General features: G+C 44.2%; 1 protein-coding gene and 1 long non-coding RNA gene across 10 annotated transcripts in view; one reads left to right on the forward strand and one right to left on the reverse strand.

Moving 5' to 3' along the window:
- Window positions 1-6,229: 6,229 nt before the first annotated feature.
- Window positions 6,230-18,451, reverse strand: part of malt3 (MALT paracaspase 3) — a 130,214-nt gene continuing 117,992 nt past the window's right edge. For all 6 annotated transcript variants that reach the window (XM_072282335.1, XM_072282334.1, XM_072282338.1 and 3 more), the window contains 2 exons: window positions 16,914-17,039; window positions 6,230-10,357 (listed from right to left, as the gene is read on the reverse strand). In XM_072282335.1, the coding sequence (XP_072138436.1) occupies window positions 10,016-10,357; window positions 16,914-17,039 (468 nt within the window). In that variant the 3' untranslated portion in view covers window positions 6,230-10,015. The remainder of the gene's footprint in view (window positions 10,358-16,913; window positions 17,040-18,451) is intronic.
- Window positions 10,947-18,451, forward strand: part of LOC140211997 (uncharacterized) — a 76,427-nt gene continuing 68,922 nt past the window's right edge. For 3 of the 4 annotated variants that reach the window (XR_011889619.1, XR_011889617.1, XR_011889616.1), the window contains exon 1: window positions 14,765-17,052. This is a non-coding gene — a long non-coding RNA (uncharacterized lncRNA). Of the gene's footprint in view, window positions 11,084-14,764; window positions 17,053-18,451 lie in introns of those variants that run through there. The other variant, XR_011889618.1, reaches the window with a different exon arrangement.

Below are 18,451 nucleotides of genomic sequence, written 5' to 3' on the forward strand. Positions count from 1 at the left end.
ATATATATAGCTATGGTGCCTGAGAGTTTTGCACAGTACAGTACATTATGTCTTTCCAGTTAAAATTAACACTTATACTTCTGAGCTAACACAAAGCTAAATATTCCTGTTTCCCGACCACATCCCTATATTTAACCAATGTACAGTGCTGTGTAAAAGTCTGAGGCACCCGAGCTATACATGTGCCTAAGACTTTTGCACAGTGCTGTAGATAACAGCTTACTGAAGTAATGGGAACATTCATACAGATAGTCGCAAAACTTGCTTGGGACAGTCTCTGCCCGAAGTGAGTGCTGGTAATTCGCCTTTCCTCACCGGAGCAACCTTGTCAAGTTATCTCACCAAAGCGAGCCTGCAAAGTTTCCTCACCGAGGTCAGTTAACCCGCCGGAGTGAATCAAGAACCGCTGTCTACTGTTCCCGGGCCGAGTCGAGAGCTCGCCACTACCCGGAGGCTCCAAGTCAAGTCCTGGCTCCGGGGGCATTCAAGAACCAAGTCAAGTTCTCGCCCTGGCGGCATTCAAGCACCAAGTCAAGTCTTGTCCCTGGCGGCATTCAAGCACCAAGTCAAGTCCTGTCCCTGGCGGCATTCAAGCACCAAGTCAAGTCCTGTCCCTGGCGGCTTCCCAGTTCTGAGTCAAGTCCTGGCCCTGGCAGTCTGTGATTCCTGTCCTACCCCCTTGTCTGAATCCCTTCTCTGCCCCTCTCGCCTCTAGCCCTTGTCTGCAGCTCCCGCCTGCACTTCAGTCTAGTTCCATCACCGGAGCTAGATAGGTACTGTCTGGTGTTCATTCGTGTTGGTCTTGTCTTGTCTTGTCCTTGCCTCCATGGGGTAAGTCAGGCCATCTTGCCGTTGCTCTGGGGGGGGGTCATGTTCTGTCTTGTCTTGTCCTCGCCTCCGTGGGATAAGTCAGGCCGTCTTGCCTTTGCCCCGCGGAGGGTCATGAGTCCCGGCCCTATGTCCTGTACCCAAGGAGGGGTCCCGGCTCTCTGTTCCGTGTGCGAGTCCCGGCCCTATGTCCTGTACCCAAGGAGGGGTCCCGACTCTGTTTTCTGTGTATGTGTCCATGGTTCCATGTACCTGCTCCCTGAGAACGAGGCTCTGTGTTCCCATGTTCCTCCTCTCCCTAGCCCATGTCATGTCCTTGCCTGGTTCTGGGGTCCGAGCCCGAGGCAAGACCCAGGTACTGGGTCCTTGCCCAGTTTCTGGCTCGGAGTCCATACCCTAGCCTCTTCATGTCTCCTCTAGTTCTGGGAGCCGATTCCGAGTCCTAGCCCAGACCCTTGGTCCCAGCCTAGTCGTAGTCCTCAGTCCTTGTCCAGTTCGCTACTCCTGCTCCAGCCTAGCTCTCCTGATATCGAACAATAAACTAAATTTAGTTAACCTCACAAAATGTGTCTTGCATTTGGGTCCACCCTCGCTCCCTATGCCCCCGCCATTGTGACATATATAGCTGTAACATTACCTCTCGGCTCCTAAACTCAATCCCATGATTGGTGAAGGCCAATGCATGGTATGTTTTCTTAGCCACAGAGTCAACCTGCACAGCAGCTTTGAGTGTCCTGTGGACTTGGACCACAAGATCCCTCTGATCCTCCACAATGCCAAGAGTCTTACCATTAATACTATATTCTGCCGTCATATTTGACCTACCATAATGAACAACCTCACACTTATCTGGGCTGAGCTCCATCTGCCACTTCTCAGCCCAGTTTTGCATCCTATCAATGTCCCATTGTCACCTCTGACAGCCCTCCACACTATCCACAAGACCGCCAACATTTGTGTCATCAGCAGATTTACTAACCCATCCCTCCACTTCCTCATCCAGATCATTTATAAACATCACAAAGAGTAGGGGTCCCAGAACAGATCCCTGAAGCACACCTCTGGTCACCGACCTCCATGCAGAATATGACCTGTCTACAACCACTCTTTGCCTTCTATGGCAAGCCAATTCTGGATCCACAAAGCAATGTCCCCTTGGATTCCATGCCTCCTTACTTTCTCAATAAGCCTGGCAAGGGGTACCCTATTAAATGCCTTGCTGAAATCCATATACACTACATCTACTGCTCTACCTTCATCAATGTGTTTAGACACATCCTCAGAAAAATCAATCAGGCTTGTAATGCCTGGCCTGCCTTTGATAAAGCCATGCTGACTATTTCTAATCATATTATGCCTCTACAAATGTTCATAAATCCTGCCTCTCAGAATCTTTTCCATCAACTTACCAACCACCGAAGTAAGACTCACTGGTACATAATTTCTTGGGCTATCTCTACTCCCTTTTTTGAATAATGGAACAATATTCGCAACCCTCCAATCCTCCGGAATCTCTCCTGTCCCCATTGATGATGCAAAAATCATTGCCAGAGGCTCAGCAATCTCCTCCCTCGCCTCCCACAGTAGCCTAGGGTACATTTCGTCTGGTCCCAGTGTCTTATCCAACTTGATGCTTTCCAAAAGCTCCAGCACATCCTCTTTCATAATATCTACATGCTCAAGCTTTTCAGTCTGCTGTAAGTCATCCCTAAAATTGCCAAGATCCTTTGCCACAGTGAATATAGAAGCAAAGTACTCATTAAGTACCTCTGCTATGTCCTCTGGTTCCATACACACTTTTCCACTGTCACACTTGATTGGTCCTATTCAATGAGGAATCAAACATCAAATCAATGAGGAATTTGTGCTGGGAACAGCCCGCAAGTGCTTCCATGCTTCTGGCTCCAACATCACATGCCTACAACTTACAAACTGTAACCCTAACCATATACTGCTGGAATGCGGGAGAAGCAGAAGCACGTGGAAGAAACCCATGCAGTCACAGGGAGAATTTATGAACTCCTTACAGACAGTGGTGTGAATCAAAACCTGATCAATGCTTGTTGATCGCTGGCATTATAAGGTGATTATGCCAACTGCTACACTAACATGGCACTCATAGTTTATTATAAATTATAGTTTCAACAGCTCGTGGTCAGATTTTTAAATACCTGAGAAATCAGATAATGAAATGGAAATTGGAGCTTCTGGCTCAAATTCTCCTACTCCCATTATTCAAGTAGTTGTTCTGTTGATTGTAATGCCTTTTCACTGTGACAGCTGATTCCATTCTTTCACTCATTTCCTTCATGATTGACAACCAAGTGCCATCTCGAATCACCCAACTCCAGATCAGTTCTAACTGGCAGGACTAATTTCCAATGGTCCTTGGAGTGATTTCCATCATAAATTACACAATAAACCAGAAATCTGCCAGCATCTGGGTGACAAGAATACCATAAAAATTGCATTATCATAAAATTTAAGCAAGATCAATGTATCCACAGGCTGTTGTCCATCCTCCAGTCTCCCACTCCCCAAACAACTAGACTCCATCTCGAAATTAGGGCTAATATTTAAGTGAGCAGGTACTCATTCTAATAATAGCACCCTAGGGAAAATGGGATGCTGTCTTCAAATCCAAATTAAGTACCATTTTCAAAGATTCAAATTTTCAAAGTACATTTATTATCAAAGTAAGTATACAGAGTACAATTCTGAGATTTGTCCTCACGCAGGCAGCCATGAAATAAAGAAACACCATCGAACCCATTCAAGAAAACATCAGACACTGAATGCACGACAAAGAAGAACAAAAAGGGAGAGGAGGACTGGTCAAATGCAGGCCGAACACCTGCCCCTCCTCTGCTGTTGGCCTCGTTGACTTCAGCCTTGCTCGACACCTCAGTCACAGATAAACAATTGAGTGAATCATGTGCTTGCACCCTGTCTCCAGGCTACCAGGCCTTGAGGTCACACGCTCCACTCCAAACCTCATCGCACTCCCTCAGGGACAGGAAAGTAACTTGCCAGATTATTCCATCAGGCCCAAACCACACCATCAAAATGTAAATCATAGGTTCCAAACCCACGGAGCTTAGCAGTAGAAATATATTTGAAAGGAGAAGAAATAAACAGTAGTTTAGTAGGCTGGCTACAGGACATCACCAGTGGTCACATTGTTCGCTGATGCCATCTTGTCAGTGCTTTTTGATACATTTTTGATAAATTCTGATAAATTTTGATAAATTCAAGACCCTTCAGGTGTTTGCGTAGATTGATGGAGATTGTTTTAAAGTAGTATCATACAGCCGTAAGTGGAAGATGAGCAAAAGGTATCCAGCATTCCTGAAAACCTTGCATCATAATCTGGACAGCTAATTCAGAGATTAAATTACACATATACTCCTGATCCGTTTGATGTACTCCTGAGAATGCCGCACGAGTGGCAAAGTTATCAAGAAGCAGCACCTAACAAAGCTATAGTTAACTAAATAAAAACACATAAAATATGGGGGTGGCATGGTAGCATAGTGCTTTACAGTACCAGTGACACAGGTTCAATTTCCACCACTGCCTGAAAGGAGTTTGTAACCCTAGGCTAGGGTTAAACCTGGAGTTGCTGTGTGATGTGGCTTGAAGGGCTGTACCTCGACAAATAAAAATGCTGGAGGAACTCAGCAGGTCAGTCAGCATCTATGGAAATGAATAAACAGTCGATGTTTCAGGCAGAGAGCTGTCATCAGGACTGGAAAGAAAGGGGAAAGACTCCAGAAGAGAAAGTTTGGGGGAGGGGCTGGAGGATAGCAAGAAGGTCATACATGAAGCCGGGAGGCTGGAGATGAAGGAATGTGATAGGAGAGGACAGTGGATCATAAGAGAAAGGGGAGGAGGAGGGTTTAGGCAGGCGAGAAGAGGTAAGATGCCAGAGTGGGAACAGAAGAAGAGGAGAGGGGAGAGGGAGGGAATTTTTTTTTACCAGGAGAAATCAATTTTCATGCCATCAGGTTGGTGGCTACCCAGACAGAATATAAGGTGTTGCTCCTCCACCCTGAGGGCGGCCTCATCATTGCACAGGAGGAGGTCATGAACTAACGTGAGAATGGAAATGTGAATCAAAATTAAAATGTTGGGCCACCGGGGAATTTCTGCTCTTGCTGGATGGAGCAGAGGTGCTCGACAAAGTGGTGCCCCAATTTATTTCGGGTTTCACCTATGTAGAGGAGGCTGCATCAGGAACACCAAATACAATAGAGGACCCTAGCAGATTTGCTAGTGAAGTGTTGCCTCAACTGGAAGGACTGCTTGGGGCCCTGAATGAAGGTGAATAAGGTGAACTAAATAATTGTTTTATAAATGTTTACTTGGAGAAAGTTGCATTATATGCAGAGTGGACAACAGAGGCCATTCTACGAGAGATCCATGTATGAAAAATGATGATGTGGAGATGAGGGTAACCTACCAGAACAGTTTATTGTATACTGCTGGCCTTGTATCTATTTGTAGTATAGATTGTTTCAATGCATTGTAAGGGGTTAAACAGGAAAGTCACTTTCCCAGTGTGTAGGATGTAGCTTGATCTAATTACGAAGGACTTCTGGTAAGGTGGTGGTGTGTTCAATCACAATGGCTTCTCTGGAGTCAACCAAAGATGTTATTGTCCTTTTTAAACATATTTCTTATGATCGCAAGACTCTGCTGGACATTAAGAACTTAAAGTACAGTAGGTCTGCCCCATAAGCAAGATGCTCGTTGGCAGAGAAACTGAAGGATCAGGACTTGGTGTAGATCATGCTGCTGCCTGCGACAGAGAGGCGTTGGAGGATTTAGTGCGCAGTCTAACAGTGAGTCAGATTAGCTGCTTTACTTGTGATCGCAAGACCTTGGCGGACAGTGGAAATGTGGAATGCTACAGGTCCAATTCACTGATTTATTGGCAGTCTACAGGGGAGCTGCATGGCCTTGGTTGTGCTGAGGACTAACCCTCAAGCCAGTGTCACCTATTTACAGCCACCCAGGAGAGAGGTGTCTGAGTCTGTGTGGCACAGCGTCCAAGCTGGAGTCATGTTTGCCCCCCCCACCGTTACACTTGGCAGAAGACAAGCTGTATTGTGTTTGGCTGTAGACGGCTGCAACGTACATGGACTCAGGATCTTGGAATATTCTTTTGTGTGACTGCATTTTACTGATATCTTATATGTGTTTGCTATCTTATACTGTATGTGCCTTGTGCTATGTGAAACTGTTTTGCACCTTGGCCCCAGAATAACACTGTTTCGTTTGGCTGTATTAATGTGTATTCATGTATGGTTGAATGATAATTAAACCTTAACTTGATTTGCTCAGTCACAGGTCCAGAATAATCCATTTTATTATAATATAATCTGAAGAAGAAAAAAACTTTTCAAATGATACATTTTATTATCTTAGTTTTACCGTGACAAAATTTAACAAAATATTTCTGGCTCTACTCTGCAGAAAATTAAATAACTCTACTTTTAAAGTATTACAACTTCATGTAAAACACATTACATAAATTAATATCAAAATATAACTTTAATATCAAACATAACAAAGAGTTAGTTTTTCCAGCATTATTCCAAATTGTGTTTGTACCTCAATCCTTTCCGTAAGGATTGATCTGCTGGTGCTAGTTTTACAGACCCTGCGCCATTCCATCAAAATACTCATCCTCACCAATCAGTCTAAGCATTAATGTACTACTGAAATACTTTCTGAAGTGTGATCATTGTAATGCAGGAACCACAGCAGCCAATTTGCAGATACCTATCTTCCATTTATAGTTACATTTAGCTCTTTGGTAACATACTTTAAAAGAAAGTACGTCACCAATGTTGGTCAGGAGACAATTTCCCTGTTCTTCAAAATGTAACATCCATTTAATATTTCACTTGTAGGGCAATGCCTCTTACAGAGCAGCACTCCTGTTTAGTAACATATCAGATTTTGTGCTTACTTACAGGTACAGTGTGGACAGACCCTTACAGCCCAATGAGCTGCACTTGCCAACAACCCACTTATTTCACCCTAACCTAATCACAGGACAATTTACAATGACCAATTAAACTACTAAACAGAACGTCTTTGAACTGTGGGAGGAAACCCATGCAGTTCATGGGGAGAACGTACAAATTCCTAACAGATGGCACCGGTGCCAGAGTTGAACGCCAAACCCTGAGACACCCTGAGCAGTAATAGTGTTGCGCTAACGTGGCGCAAATCTTGACGCAGAACTATCCGATTCAAAAGTGAGTATGGTACACATTGAGTTCAGCTGACTCCTCAGAATGCTTTATATCACAGCACATTTGTTTTAACTGAAAACCATAACAGCACTTATGAATTTTTTTCAATTTGCATTTATACACCTTTTATTTTAGTGTAGTCCAACCCCTCCAAAACACATGACCAAGGGAGTAGAATCAGATCAGAAAAGGTGGACACCAAGCTGCAAATGGACTTAGTATTAGATGCCCTAAAACTTGGTCAAAGATGTAGATGCGAGGAGCATAGTAAAAGGAGGGATTTAGGGAAATAATTTCAGTCTTTAAGGTATGGGCAGCTGAAACCTTGCTACTATTGGTGGTGCGAAAGGATTAGTCGTGACACAAAAAGTCAGAGTTGGGAGAAAGATTAGAAATAGCGGGATGATTAATATTAATGGAGAATCTTGTAATGAAAGTTCCTATTAATAAACAGAATTGTTCCAAAGAAGTCTGATTAACACTGCCATTTAATTTGACTTTGTGACATAATTTTGTTTGAAGAGTGGGTGCCAATGAATTAATAAAATGTAATAAGCAAATTCACAAGTGTTAAAAATCAAGAATATTGTCAGCTGAGCACTGGAGTTGTTGCCTGAACACATAATCCTAACTCTCCTGGTGAAAAACTGACAGAATAAAATTTACCTCAGTTATACACTGTCAACTTTTCTATCCACTAAATTCACATCTGATGTTATCCACCGGTGGTTCACTTGTCGTGTCTGCCATAGAACCAGAGCACAGAAAGAGGTATTTGGCCTCTCAGGTCCATCTCAATTATCAAGTACCCATGCACTTTTTGTACTTACCAGTACCTGTCTGCTTTCCTATGCACTGATGATTCAGGAGCTTACTTACATACTCTGTAAAGATTGTGGAGTATCTGCCATGGCTAAGAACTCAGGCAGTATGTTCCAGGTGGTCAACACCCTCTGAGGTCACCAGTTCAGCTCTTAATATCTGTCTAACTCTTCTCAATTGGCTTCTGCAGTCAGGCTAGTCAAATTTTATTTGTCTCCTTATGTTCCAAATCACTGGGGTGGACCATGATCTAGTGCAGTAGTATAAAGCAGATGGTGGATGACCTGGTTCACAATGAATTGAAAACACGGAGTGCAATATGGGCTTTCAGATTACTATCAACCATTTCACCCTGATGCACAGAACTCAAGGTCTTTCCCACCTCATCATCCATTCATTACACAAAAAAGTTTTAATGTTTCAATAATGCTTTGTCACTTTTGTTTTCTGTATCACAAGCTCGTTAAATAAACAGATCTGATTACAAACAGAAAAATGAGAATGGTAGGCAAACATGAGTCTCCAGCTTTTCTAGTGATTGAGGTTTGAGAACTTCAGCCATCATCAAAAATAACATTGAGTTTAAAATAATAACAACTTAATTAAAGTGTAAAGAGAGGCTCCATAAACACTCAAGAATGTATTGGCATGTAACCAATGAAATCCTCACAGCTCTCAGTATGTCATTCCTGGAGCCAAATGACATTTATGGATTCAGTTTTAATCTGATATTGCATAAAATATCAAATCATCTGATGTTACTGTCTCCATTTCTACAACCTGGTAGGTAAACAGAAAATTAATATGGTGTCAAGTGCTATTAAAGGACAAGAAATAAGAATAAATACACATTTTCCTTACACTGTAACAATCACAATGTTTCCTGTTAGTAGTGTTCTGAATATGATTGATGGAACTTAGCTTTCACATTGTGTGCACTACCTCAAACACAATGCAGTTGGGCTTTTCCCCTTTTGCCAATTAACTGATGTTAATACTACACAAGGACAGTTTAACTCTCTCTCCTCTCTTGACTGAGGAACCTGATGGCATGTGAACCTAAAGAACACAGCACATATCAAAGGCAGTTAAGCAATTTATGTGACATCAATGTCCAGTTGTTGACCAGCTTGCTGATTATTTTCAGTTTTAGTGCTTTGGTACAAAGCCTTGTGCCTACAGGGAACTGGTGTATCCCCATGTCTCAACCAGCACACACCCATTGTTATGTGTGCTGGGAAAGGGTAAAATGAGCTAAAGCAGCTTAAGTAGATCAGGATTAGTTCAGGTGATGTCAAGTTACTTATACCCAGTATCGCAGCCTGGCTATATGCCATTAACTTAATAAAATGAGCAAGTATCTAGAATTGCAATGGCAAAAATATGCTCAGTATATCCAATTGACAGTATTCAAGAAAGTGAGCCAGTAACCATCTGTAGTAAATTTTACCAGGGTTTATTTGGATTCTACTGGTATCAGGGACTGAGCAGATGGAACTGTTGATGGATAATCTTTTCTATAGTCTCCAGTGAAGACCATAAGGAGCAGAAATAGGCCATTCAGCCCATCAGATCCATGGCTGATTTATTATCCCTTTCAACTCTATTCTCCTGCCTTCTCCTTGTAACCTCTGACACCCTTATTAATCAAGAACCTAGCAACCTCCGTTTTAAATAAACCCAATGACTTGGCCTTCACAGCTGATTGTGGCAATGAATTCCACAGATTCACTACCCTCTGTCTAAAGAAATTCCTCCTCACCTGACCATCCTTGTGTTCTGAGGCTGAGCCTCACAAGTGACATAAACTAACAACTATCTAGCTAGTATGATGAGCTCCAAGAACCAAATGGAACTGGTTGGCCACTAAATTAAGATTCAAACCTTCATATAAATCAGAGCATTAAGTTTTCATTGAAACCGCCCAGCACCAATGGCAGACCCCATGAACTGACGAGGAGTTGGCCAGCAACCCCATGTGCAGTGTAGCAAGTATCTGACAGAAGTTTAATAGTTAAAGTTGAGTGCATAATCACAAATATTTAATATTTATTACACTCATAGAATCTTCTCCACTAGTTTAGTCCAAGGAGATTGTGCTACCAACTCCACTTTGATATTTCGCTCTCATCATTTTCCTCTGGTTCATTCGGCCTTCTAGCTTGGTGTGCTAAATGCACAAACTCTTGCTCATTTGCTGCCTTCTGAATTCCTGACCCACAGGCACGGCTCGTATCCTTGGTGACAGTGCTAGTGGGTGCCACAGCAGAAATATGGCTGCTGCTGGCAGTACCGCCTTCAGCCCGTGTGGCTGGCATTGTCCTGTACAGCTCCAGCTGTGACACCAGGGGGAGCCCCAAGTCGATATCTACTATTTCTTCCAGCTTCGGCTTTTTCTTACAGCTTTGATACTGAAGGATCACCCGCAAGATCAATGGTTGCTGCAAAAAAAATAGAATTGATCTCTTAGAAAACTTCCTTAGAAAGGAATGTAGTTACATTCAATTTGTATACGTATTGTACAAGTAGTTAAAGAGTAACTTGCTTCCAGGCACCACCACACCACAGGGAGAATATATTAGCTCAGAAGGGAATGTCGTCAAGATTCACTGGTACGTTTCTTGGAGCTAAAAGGTTTGATTTATGAAGAAGAGCCTAATTGACTTGCATTTCTTGAATTCAGGTATTTGAGATGTATACAGACTTTATATAATGGGGGGCAAGTCCTTTTGGATGTGAAAATAGGAAAAGAGGTTTTAAAAAATGAGAATTGCACTATTCAGGGAAAATGTAAAGAATCAGAAGAGGAATGGAAGGCTTAAGTTGTTGTTAAAAAGGAGAGCAAAACAGGAATCAGTAGATTTATTTTAGTAATGAGGATTATAAATCAATGTGGTAAATGGAAATATGATGGGTCATTTCATTGAATGGTGGTGATGTTTCATGAGGTAAGTGGTTTCTACTTCCTCATTATTTCAATAGCTGAGGCAGTGTACGTGGAATAAAAAGTTAGTCACACTGACTGCAGTGAACGTGATGCATTGCATTATCGGAAGTGGTTTGATAAGTTCCTGCAATAGAGCTTAGCCAACAAGATTTCAATAAACAGTTGAGCAGGCAAGTGTATTGTTAGCCTGTATTTCAACCCGATTTGAAAAGAAAAATAGGTAAGTCTTATGCAATTATATAGGGCCTTGGTAAAACCACATATGGAGTACTGTGTAAAATTTAGGTGTTTTACCTATGAAAACAGTGCTATGAATATTCATTTGACTGGGCCCAGGGATGGTGGGATTGCTATGAGGAGACTGGGACTGGATGAGTGTTCATACAAATTCTTAAAAGAACTTCACAGGCTAGATGCTGACAGGTTGCTTCCTTTGATTGAAGAGTCTAGAACCAGTAAACACCACTTAAGGGAATTGTCTGCCCTGAAGGACTGTGGAAACTCATTATGGTGCTGGAGACAATGGACTCTTGCTTTCCCAGTGTTTAACTGGCAGGAAAAAAAATCAGCTCATAAATATTTCTGACAGAGCTTAAACACAAAATAATCTGCAGATGCTAGGGTCAAAGCAACACTCACACCACGCTGGAGGAACTCAGCAAGTCGGGCAGCATCCGTGGAAACGATCAGTCAATGTTTCGGGCTGGAACCCTTCGTCAGGACTGTAGAGGGAAGGGGCAGAGGCCCTATAAAGAAGGTGGGGGGAGGGTGGGAAGGAGAAGGCTGGTAGGTTCCAGGTGAAAAACCAGTAAGGGGCAAGATAAAGGGGTGGGGGAGGGGAGGCAGGATGGGGATAGGCAGGAAAGGTGAAGAAGGAATAGGGGGAAAGCACAATGGGTAGTAGAAGGAGGCGGAACCATGAGGGAGGTGATAGGCAGCTGGCGGAGGGGGCAGAATGAAACTGCGATGGGGGACGGGAGGGGGAGGGAATTACTGGAAGTTGGAGAATTCAATGTTCATACCAAGGGGCTGGAGACTACCCAGACGGTATATGAGGTGTTGCTCCTCCAACCTGAGTTTAGCCTCATCATGGCAGTAGAAGAGGCCATGTATGGACATATCTGAATGGGAATGTGAAGCAGAGTTGAAGTGGGTGGCAACCGGGAGATCCTGTCTGTTGCGGCGGACGGAGCAGAGGTGCTTGACGAAGCGGTCCCCCAATCTGCGTCGGGTTTCACCGATGTAGAGGAGGCATACCAGGAGCACCGGATGCAATAGATGACCCCAACAGATTCACAGGTGAAGTGTTGCCTCACCTGGAAGGACTGTTTGGGGCCCTGAATGGTGGCAAGAGAGGAGGTGTAGGGACAGGTGTAGCACTTGCGCTTACAGGGATAAGTGCCAGGTGGGAGATCCGTGGGGAGGGACGTGTGGACCAGGGAGTCACGGAGGCAACCATCCCTGTGGAAAGTGGAGAGGGGTGGAGAGGGAAAGGTGTGCTTAGTGGTGGGGTCCTGTTGAAGGTGCCGGAAGTTGCGGAGGCTAATGTGCTGGATCCGGAGGCTGGTGGAGTGGTAGGTGAGGACAAGGGGAACTCTGTCCCTGTTGTGGTGGTGGGAGGATGGGGTGAGGGCCGAAGTGCGGGAAATGGAGGAGATGCAGGTGAGGGCATCATTGATGACGGTAGAAGGGAAACCACGAACCTTATAGAAAGAGGACATTTGAGATGTCCTGGAACGGAAAGCCTCATCCTGGGAGCAGATACGGCGGAGCCAGAGGAACTGGGAATAGGGAATGGCACTTTTGCATGTTGCAGGATGGGAGGAGGTATAGTTGAGGTAGTTATGAGAGTCAGTTATCTTATAAAAGATGTCAGTGGACCATCTGTCTACAGAGATGGAGACTGAGAGATCGAGAAAGGGGAGAGAAGTGTCCGAGATGGACCAAGTGAATTTGAGGGCTGGGTGGAAGTTTGAAGTAAAGTCGATGAAATTGACGAGCTCAGCATGGGTGCAGGAAGCAGCACCAATGTAGTCGTCAATGTACTGATGGAAAAATTGGGGAGCAGTACCAGAATAGGTTTGGAGCATAGACTATTCCACATAACCAACGAAGAGGCAGGCATAGCTGGGGCCCATGCGAGTGGGAAGAGCCAAAAGAGAAGTTATTAAGTGTGGGTACCAGTTCCGCCAACCGGAGGAGGGTAGTGGTGGTGAGGAACTAGTGAGGCCTATTGTCCAGAAAGTAGTGGAGGGCTTTGAGGCCTTCTTGATGGGGAATGGAAGTGTATAAGGACTGGACATCCACAGTGAAAATGAAGCAGTCGGGACCAGGGAACTGGAAGTTATTGAAGAGGTGGAGGGCATGGGATGTATCCCGAACGTAGATGGAGAGGGACTGAACTTTGGGTGACAAAATGGAGTTCAGGTAGACAGATACAAGTTCGGTGGGGCAGGAGCGGGCAGAAACCATGGATCTACCGGGACAGTCAGGCTTGTGGATCTTGGGGAGGAGGTAAAACTGAGCAGTGCGGGGTGTGGGAATTATGAGTTTTGTGGCTGAGGATGAGAAGTCTCCGGAGTTGATCAGAGCGGTGATGGTAGGGGAGACAATGGTTTGATGGTTTTTGGTGGGGTCCTGTTCCAGGGGTAAGTAAGAGGAGGTGTCAGAGAGCTGCCGATTGGCCTCAGTGAGGTACAGGTCCGTCTGCCAGACTACTACAGCCCTACCTTTGTCAGCGGGTTTGATGGGGAGGTTGGGATTAGTGCGGAGAGAGTGGAGGGCAGTGCGTTCAGAGGGAGTGAGGTTGGACCAGGAGAGAGGAGTGGTGAAGTTGAGACGGTTGATGTCTCGGCGACAGTTGGAGATGAAAAGATCGAGTGCAGGTAGAAGGCCCGGGCGGAGTGTCCAGGAGGAGGAGGGTTGAAGACAGGAGAAGGGGTCATCAGTGGGGGGAGGGGAATCCTTGCCAAAGAAGTAGGCTTGGAGATGTAGGCAACGGAAGAAGAGTTCAGCGTCATGGCGGGCATGGAACTCACTGAGGTGTGGACGGAGGGGGACAAAAGTGAGGCCCTCGCTAAGGTCAGAACGTTCTGCCTCAGAGAGGGGAAGGTCAGAGGAGATGGTGAAGATACGGCAAGGGTTGGGGCTGGGGTCAGAGGAGGGTGAAGAGTAGGAGGTCTCAAGAGGGAGAGGGGGTGTTGGGATGTTCAGGGAGTGTGGGGTTAGGGGATGATGAGGGATCAGAGGAATAGAGGGGCGATGAGGGGTAGAGGGAAGGTTGAGAGTCGCGGGGAGGAAAGAGGGTAGTGGGGGAATAAGACGAGCGGTAGGACCCAGTGGCAGTAAGAGCGGGTCCTACCACTCGTCTTATTCCCCCACTACCCTGACAGAGCTTTTTTAGAGATACAAAACATAATGGTGCAGAATCAGGAAGAAAAATAACTACTGTTGAATGTGCTGTGTTACAAAGGTGGAACAAAGCAATCCCACCAAGGAAAGGGACAGACCATGAAAAGGCAAAAGGAGGTCACGGAAACTAAGGGATAGATGAATGGAACATAAACACCAGTGACAAAATATGGCACCTGTCACTTTGTTAAAAATGTCTCCTTGCTCTGGTGGTGACAGAAGCCACACTGTATGGATTCAAACAGAGTGGTGTAATGGTCAGCAATAGCTTTCTCGAGCTGATTTTTGTTTTATGTGGAAGCACATTTAAGGCCTAACAATCAGAAAACTTTAATGTAACCTGCATAAGAACTTATTACCTGAGATTCATGTACATAACTGAAGCTGATATTCCAATAAAATGTCAGAGAGCTGCTATAATGTTGTAAATATTATTTCAAAAAGAAATTATACTAAATCTCTGTTTAATCTCTTCTGAATTTAAAGATACATTTAATTTTGAAGAAGAGCAAAGGACTAATATCCAATATCCGCTCTCATGGAATCTATGTTAAGTAAACAGTAATTTTTATTTCAACTTGTGTTTCTTGATGCATGTGTAGGTGGTGTGGCTTTACACTATGGAAAATGAAATATGGACTGTTTTCTAGGAGCATAACACTCCGCCCACACCCCATAATGCAGGGGTAATCTGTATTGCTTTTCTGCATAATTACTCAGAAAATACTTCATTATATATGCAGCATTTTTCTGCACTGACCCTATATCCCCTGATGGCTTTAATATCTAAAAACCTATCAGATAATGGATGCATTAGTGATAATTTTTCAAAACTCGTTAGATTCTGGACTAGTTCCTGAGGATTGGAGGGTGGCTAATGTAACCCCACTTTTTAAAAAAGGAGTGAGAGAGAAACCGGGGAATTATAGACCAGTTAGCCTAACGTCGGTGGTGGGGAAACTGCTGGAGTCAGTTATCAAAGATGTGATAACAGCACATTTGGAAAGCGGTGAAATCATCGGACAAAGTCAGCATGGATTTGTGAAAGGAAAATCATGTCTGACGAATCTCATAGAATTTTTTGACGATGTAACTAGTAGAGTGGATAGGGGAGAACCAGTGGATGTGGTATATTTGGATTTTCAAAAGGCTTTTGACAAGGTCCCACACAGGAGATTAGTGTGCAAACTTAAAGCACATGGTATTGGGGGTATGGTATTGATGTGGATAGAGAATTGGTTAGCAGACAGGAAGCAAAGAGTGGGAATAAACGGGACCTTTTCAGAATGGCAGGCAGTGACTAGTGGGGTACCGCAAGGCTCAGTGCTGGGACCCCAGTTGTTTACAATATATATTAATGACTTGGATGAGGGAATTAAATGCAGCATCTCTAAGTTTGCGGATGACACGAAGCTGGGCGGCAGTGTTAGCTGTGAGGAGGATGCTAAGAGGATGCAGGGTGACTTGGATAGGTTGGGTGAGTGGGCAAATTCATGGCAGATGCAATTTAATGTGGATAAATGTGAAGTTATCCACTTTGGTGGCAAAAACAGGAAAACAGATTATTATCTGAATGGTGGCCGATTAGGAAAAGGGGAGGTGCAACGAGACCTGGGTGTCATTATACACCAGTCATTGAAAGTGGGCATGCAGGTACAGCAGGTGGTGAAAAAGGTAAATGGTATGCTGGCATTTATAGCGAGAGGATTCGAGTACAGGAGCAGGGAGGTACTACTGCAGTTGTACAAGGCCTTGGTGAGACCACACCTGGAGTATTGTGTGCAGTTTTGGTCCCCTAATCTGAGGAAAGACATCCTTGCCGTAGAGGGAGTACAAAGAAGGTTCACCAAATTGATTCTTGGGATGGCAGGACTTTCATATGAAGAAAGACTGGATGAACTAGGCTTGTACTCGTTGGAATTTAGAAGATTGAGGGGGGATCTGATTGAAACGTATAAAATCCTAGAGGGATTGGACAGGCTAGATGCAGGAAGATTGTTCCCGATGTTCCCGAAGTCCAGAATGAGGGGTCACAGTTTGAGGATAAAGGGGAAGCCTTTTAGGACTGAGATTAGGAAAAACTTCTTCACACAGAGAGTGGTGAATCTGTGGAATTCTCTGCCACAGGGAACAGTTGAGGCCAGTTTATTGGCTATATTTAAGAGGGAGTTAGATATGGCCCTTGTGGCTAGGGGGATCAGAGGGTATGGAGGGAAGGCTGGTGCAGGGTTCTGAGTTGGATGATCAGCCATGATCATAATAAATGGCGGTGCAGGCTCGAAGGGCTGAATGGCCTACTCCTGCACCTATTTTCTATGTTTTCTATAATTGCAATTAGTGACTGACCCATCACAGTCCTTTGGAATCCCAAAGATCAGCTTGTGTGTAAAGAAATTTCTTCTTGCCTGGTCCTGAACTGGGAGCCCTGATTTTAAATACCCCAGCCTGGGGAAACATCAACTTCACATTTACCCTGTCAAGCTCTTTTCAAAGTTTGTATATTACAATGAGATCATTTCTCATTCATCTAAACTCCTGACAGCACAGACCAGGCTGGCTTCATCTCTCTTTGAATAACAAACCCATCAGCCTAGGAGGTTGTGAAAGGTGCTGAGAGCATGTGAGCTTTTTCTCTTTACCTTCAGTTTATGCAGGCCACACAGCTTCAATGTTGTGTCCGATTGCTGGTTGCCATCGAGTGAAGAGAACAGGGAATCTATTTGGGATGAGTCTCCATCGAGGTCTGAAATGTTATCGGCAAACTCCTGGAATAAACAAGTAATGCAACTTATTTTCTAACAGTTGTTCATGCAAGAGTAAAAAAATCTGAAGTATACTCATTCATTCATTTCGCATTTAAACGTCCTTTTCCCATTGTTTCGTTAAACAGCCCTTTACATCATTATAAAAGAAGAAGCAGCAATTTTCTTGAATGGAGGGCACAAACAGTAGCATTTTTTGCAGGAGTGAAAGATTTGAGCTTGGCCTACCCCTCATGTCAGTCTGCATTGGAGAGGGTCCAGAGGAGGTTCACGAGAATTATTCTGGAAATGAAATGGTTAATGTATGAGGGGTGTTTGATGGCTCTGGGTCTGTACTCACTGGAAATTTTTAGAAAGTGGAGGGATCGCACTGAAACCTATCAAATATTGAAAGGCCCAGTTAGAGTGGATATGAAGAGGATGTTTCCTTTAGTAGGGGAGTCTAGGATCAGAGGGCACAGCCTCAGAATAGAGGGGCATACCTTTAGAACAGAGAGGAGGAGGAATTTCTTTAGCCAAAGGGTGGTGAATCTGTGGAATTCACTGTCAGAGATGACTGTGGAGACCAAGTCAATTGGTACATTTAAAGTGGAGGTTGACAGGTTCTTGATGAGTAAGGGCACGAAAGGTTATGGGGAGAAGGCAGAAGAATGGGGTTGAGAGGGAAAATAAATTAGCCATGATAGAGCCAACTCAATGGGCCGAATGGCCCAATTCTCCTATGATTTATGGTCTCATAGAAAATAATGGTTTTGATTGTTGCGAACAAGGTTTCCCAGGACACTGTTCTTTCCCATATACCACACCAGCTATGGAGGAAAGAAATCTTTGGTGTCATCAAAACTCCAAAACTGAAACTTTTCAAAGGCATTAGTCGGACACATGGATGAATCTGAAAGCTCATCGACTCCTTTCCCATGGTGCCTGAGCTGTTGCAAAGAGCATTGGCTTAGAAGAGGCATGGGACCTTCCTGTTTACCATGTCTCTGATCTCAATCTAAGGATGACCAATGCTTGAGTTGCACTGGCTTTCATTTTATTAGTGACAAATAGGTTAATTTGTAAGTGTTGGGATTCACATCCCACAAACAGATAATTTGATCAAATGCCTGTGTATTGGGATCTACAATTTGTGCCTCCAACCTGTTGGTGTCAGTTCAAACTGGGCTAACTGTTGCAAAAGGTGAACTGCTGGAGGAACTCACGCTTGCTCTATTGGGTTTCTTCAGCACTTTGTGGTTTTTTTTGCTCCAGATTCCAGTATCTGCAGACTCTTATGTCTCTGGGCTAACTATTGGCAACTCAGGGGTCTTGGATCCCACACTGCCAGGTTTGGGGGTAGTTGTTGCCCTACAGCCTTCGGGCTCCATTTAGCCTTAGTGCTGAATGCACTCTCTTTCAGGGACTTAGCAGTT

The sequence above is a fragment of the Mobula birostris genome, chromosome 18, assembly GCF_030028105.1.
Source record: "Mobula birostris isolate sMobBir1 chromosome 18, sMobBir1.hap1, whole genome shotgun sequence".
Classification (NCBI taxonomy): Eukaryota; Metazoa; Chordata; class Chondrichthyes; order Myliobatiformes; family Myliobatidae; genus Mobula; species Mobula birostris.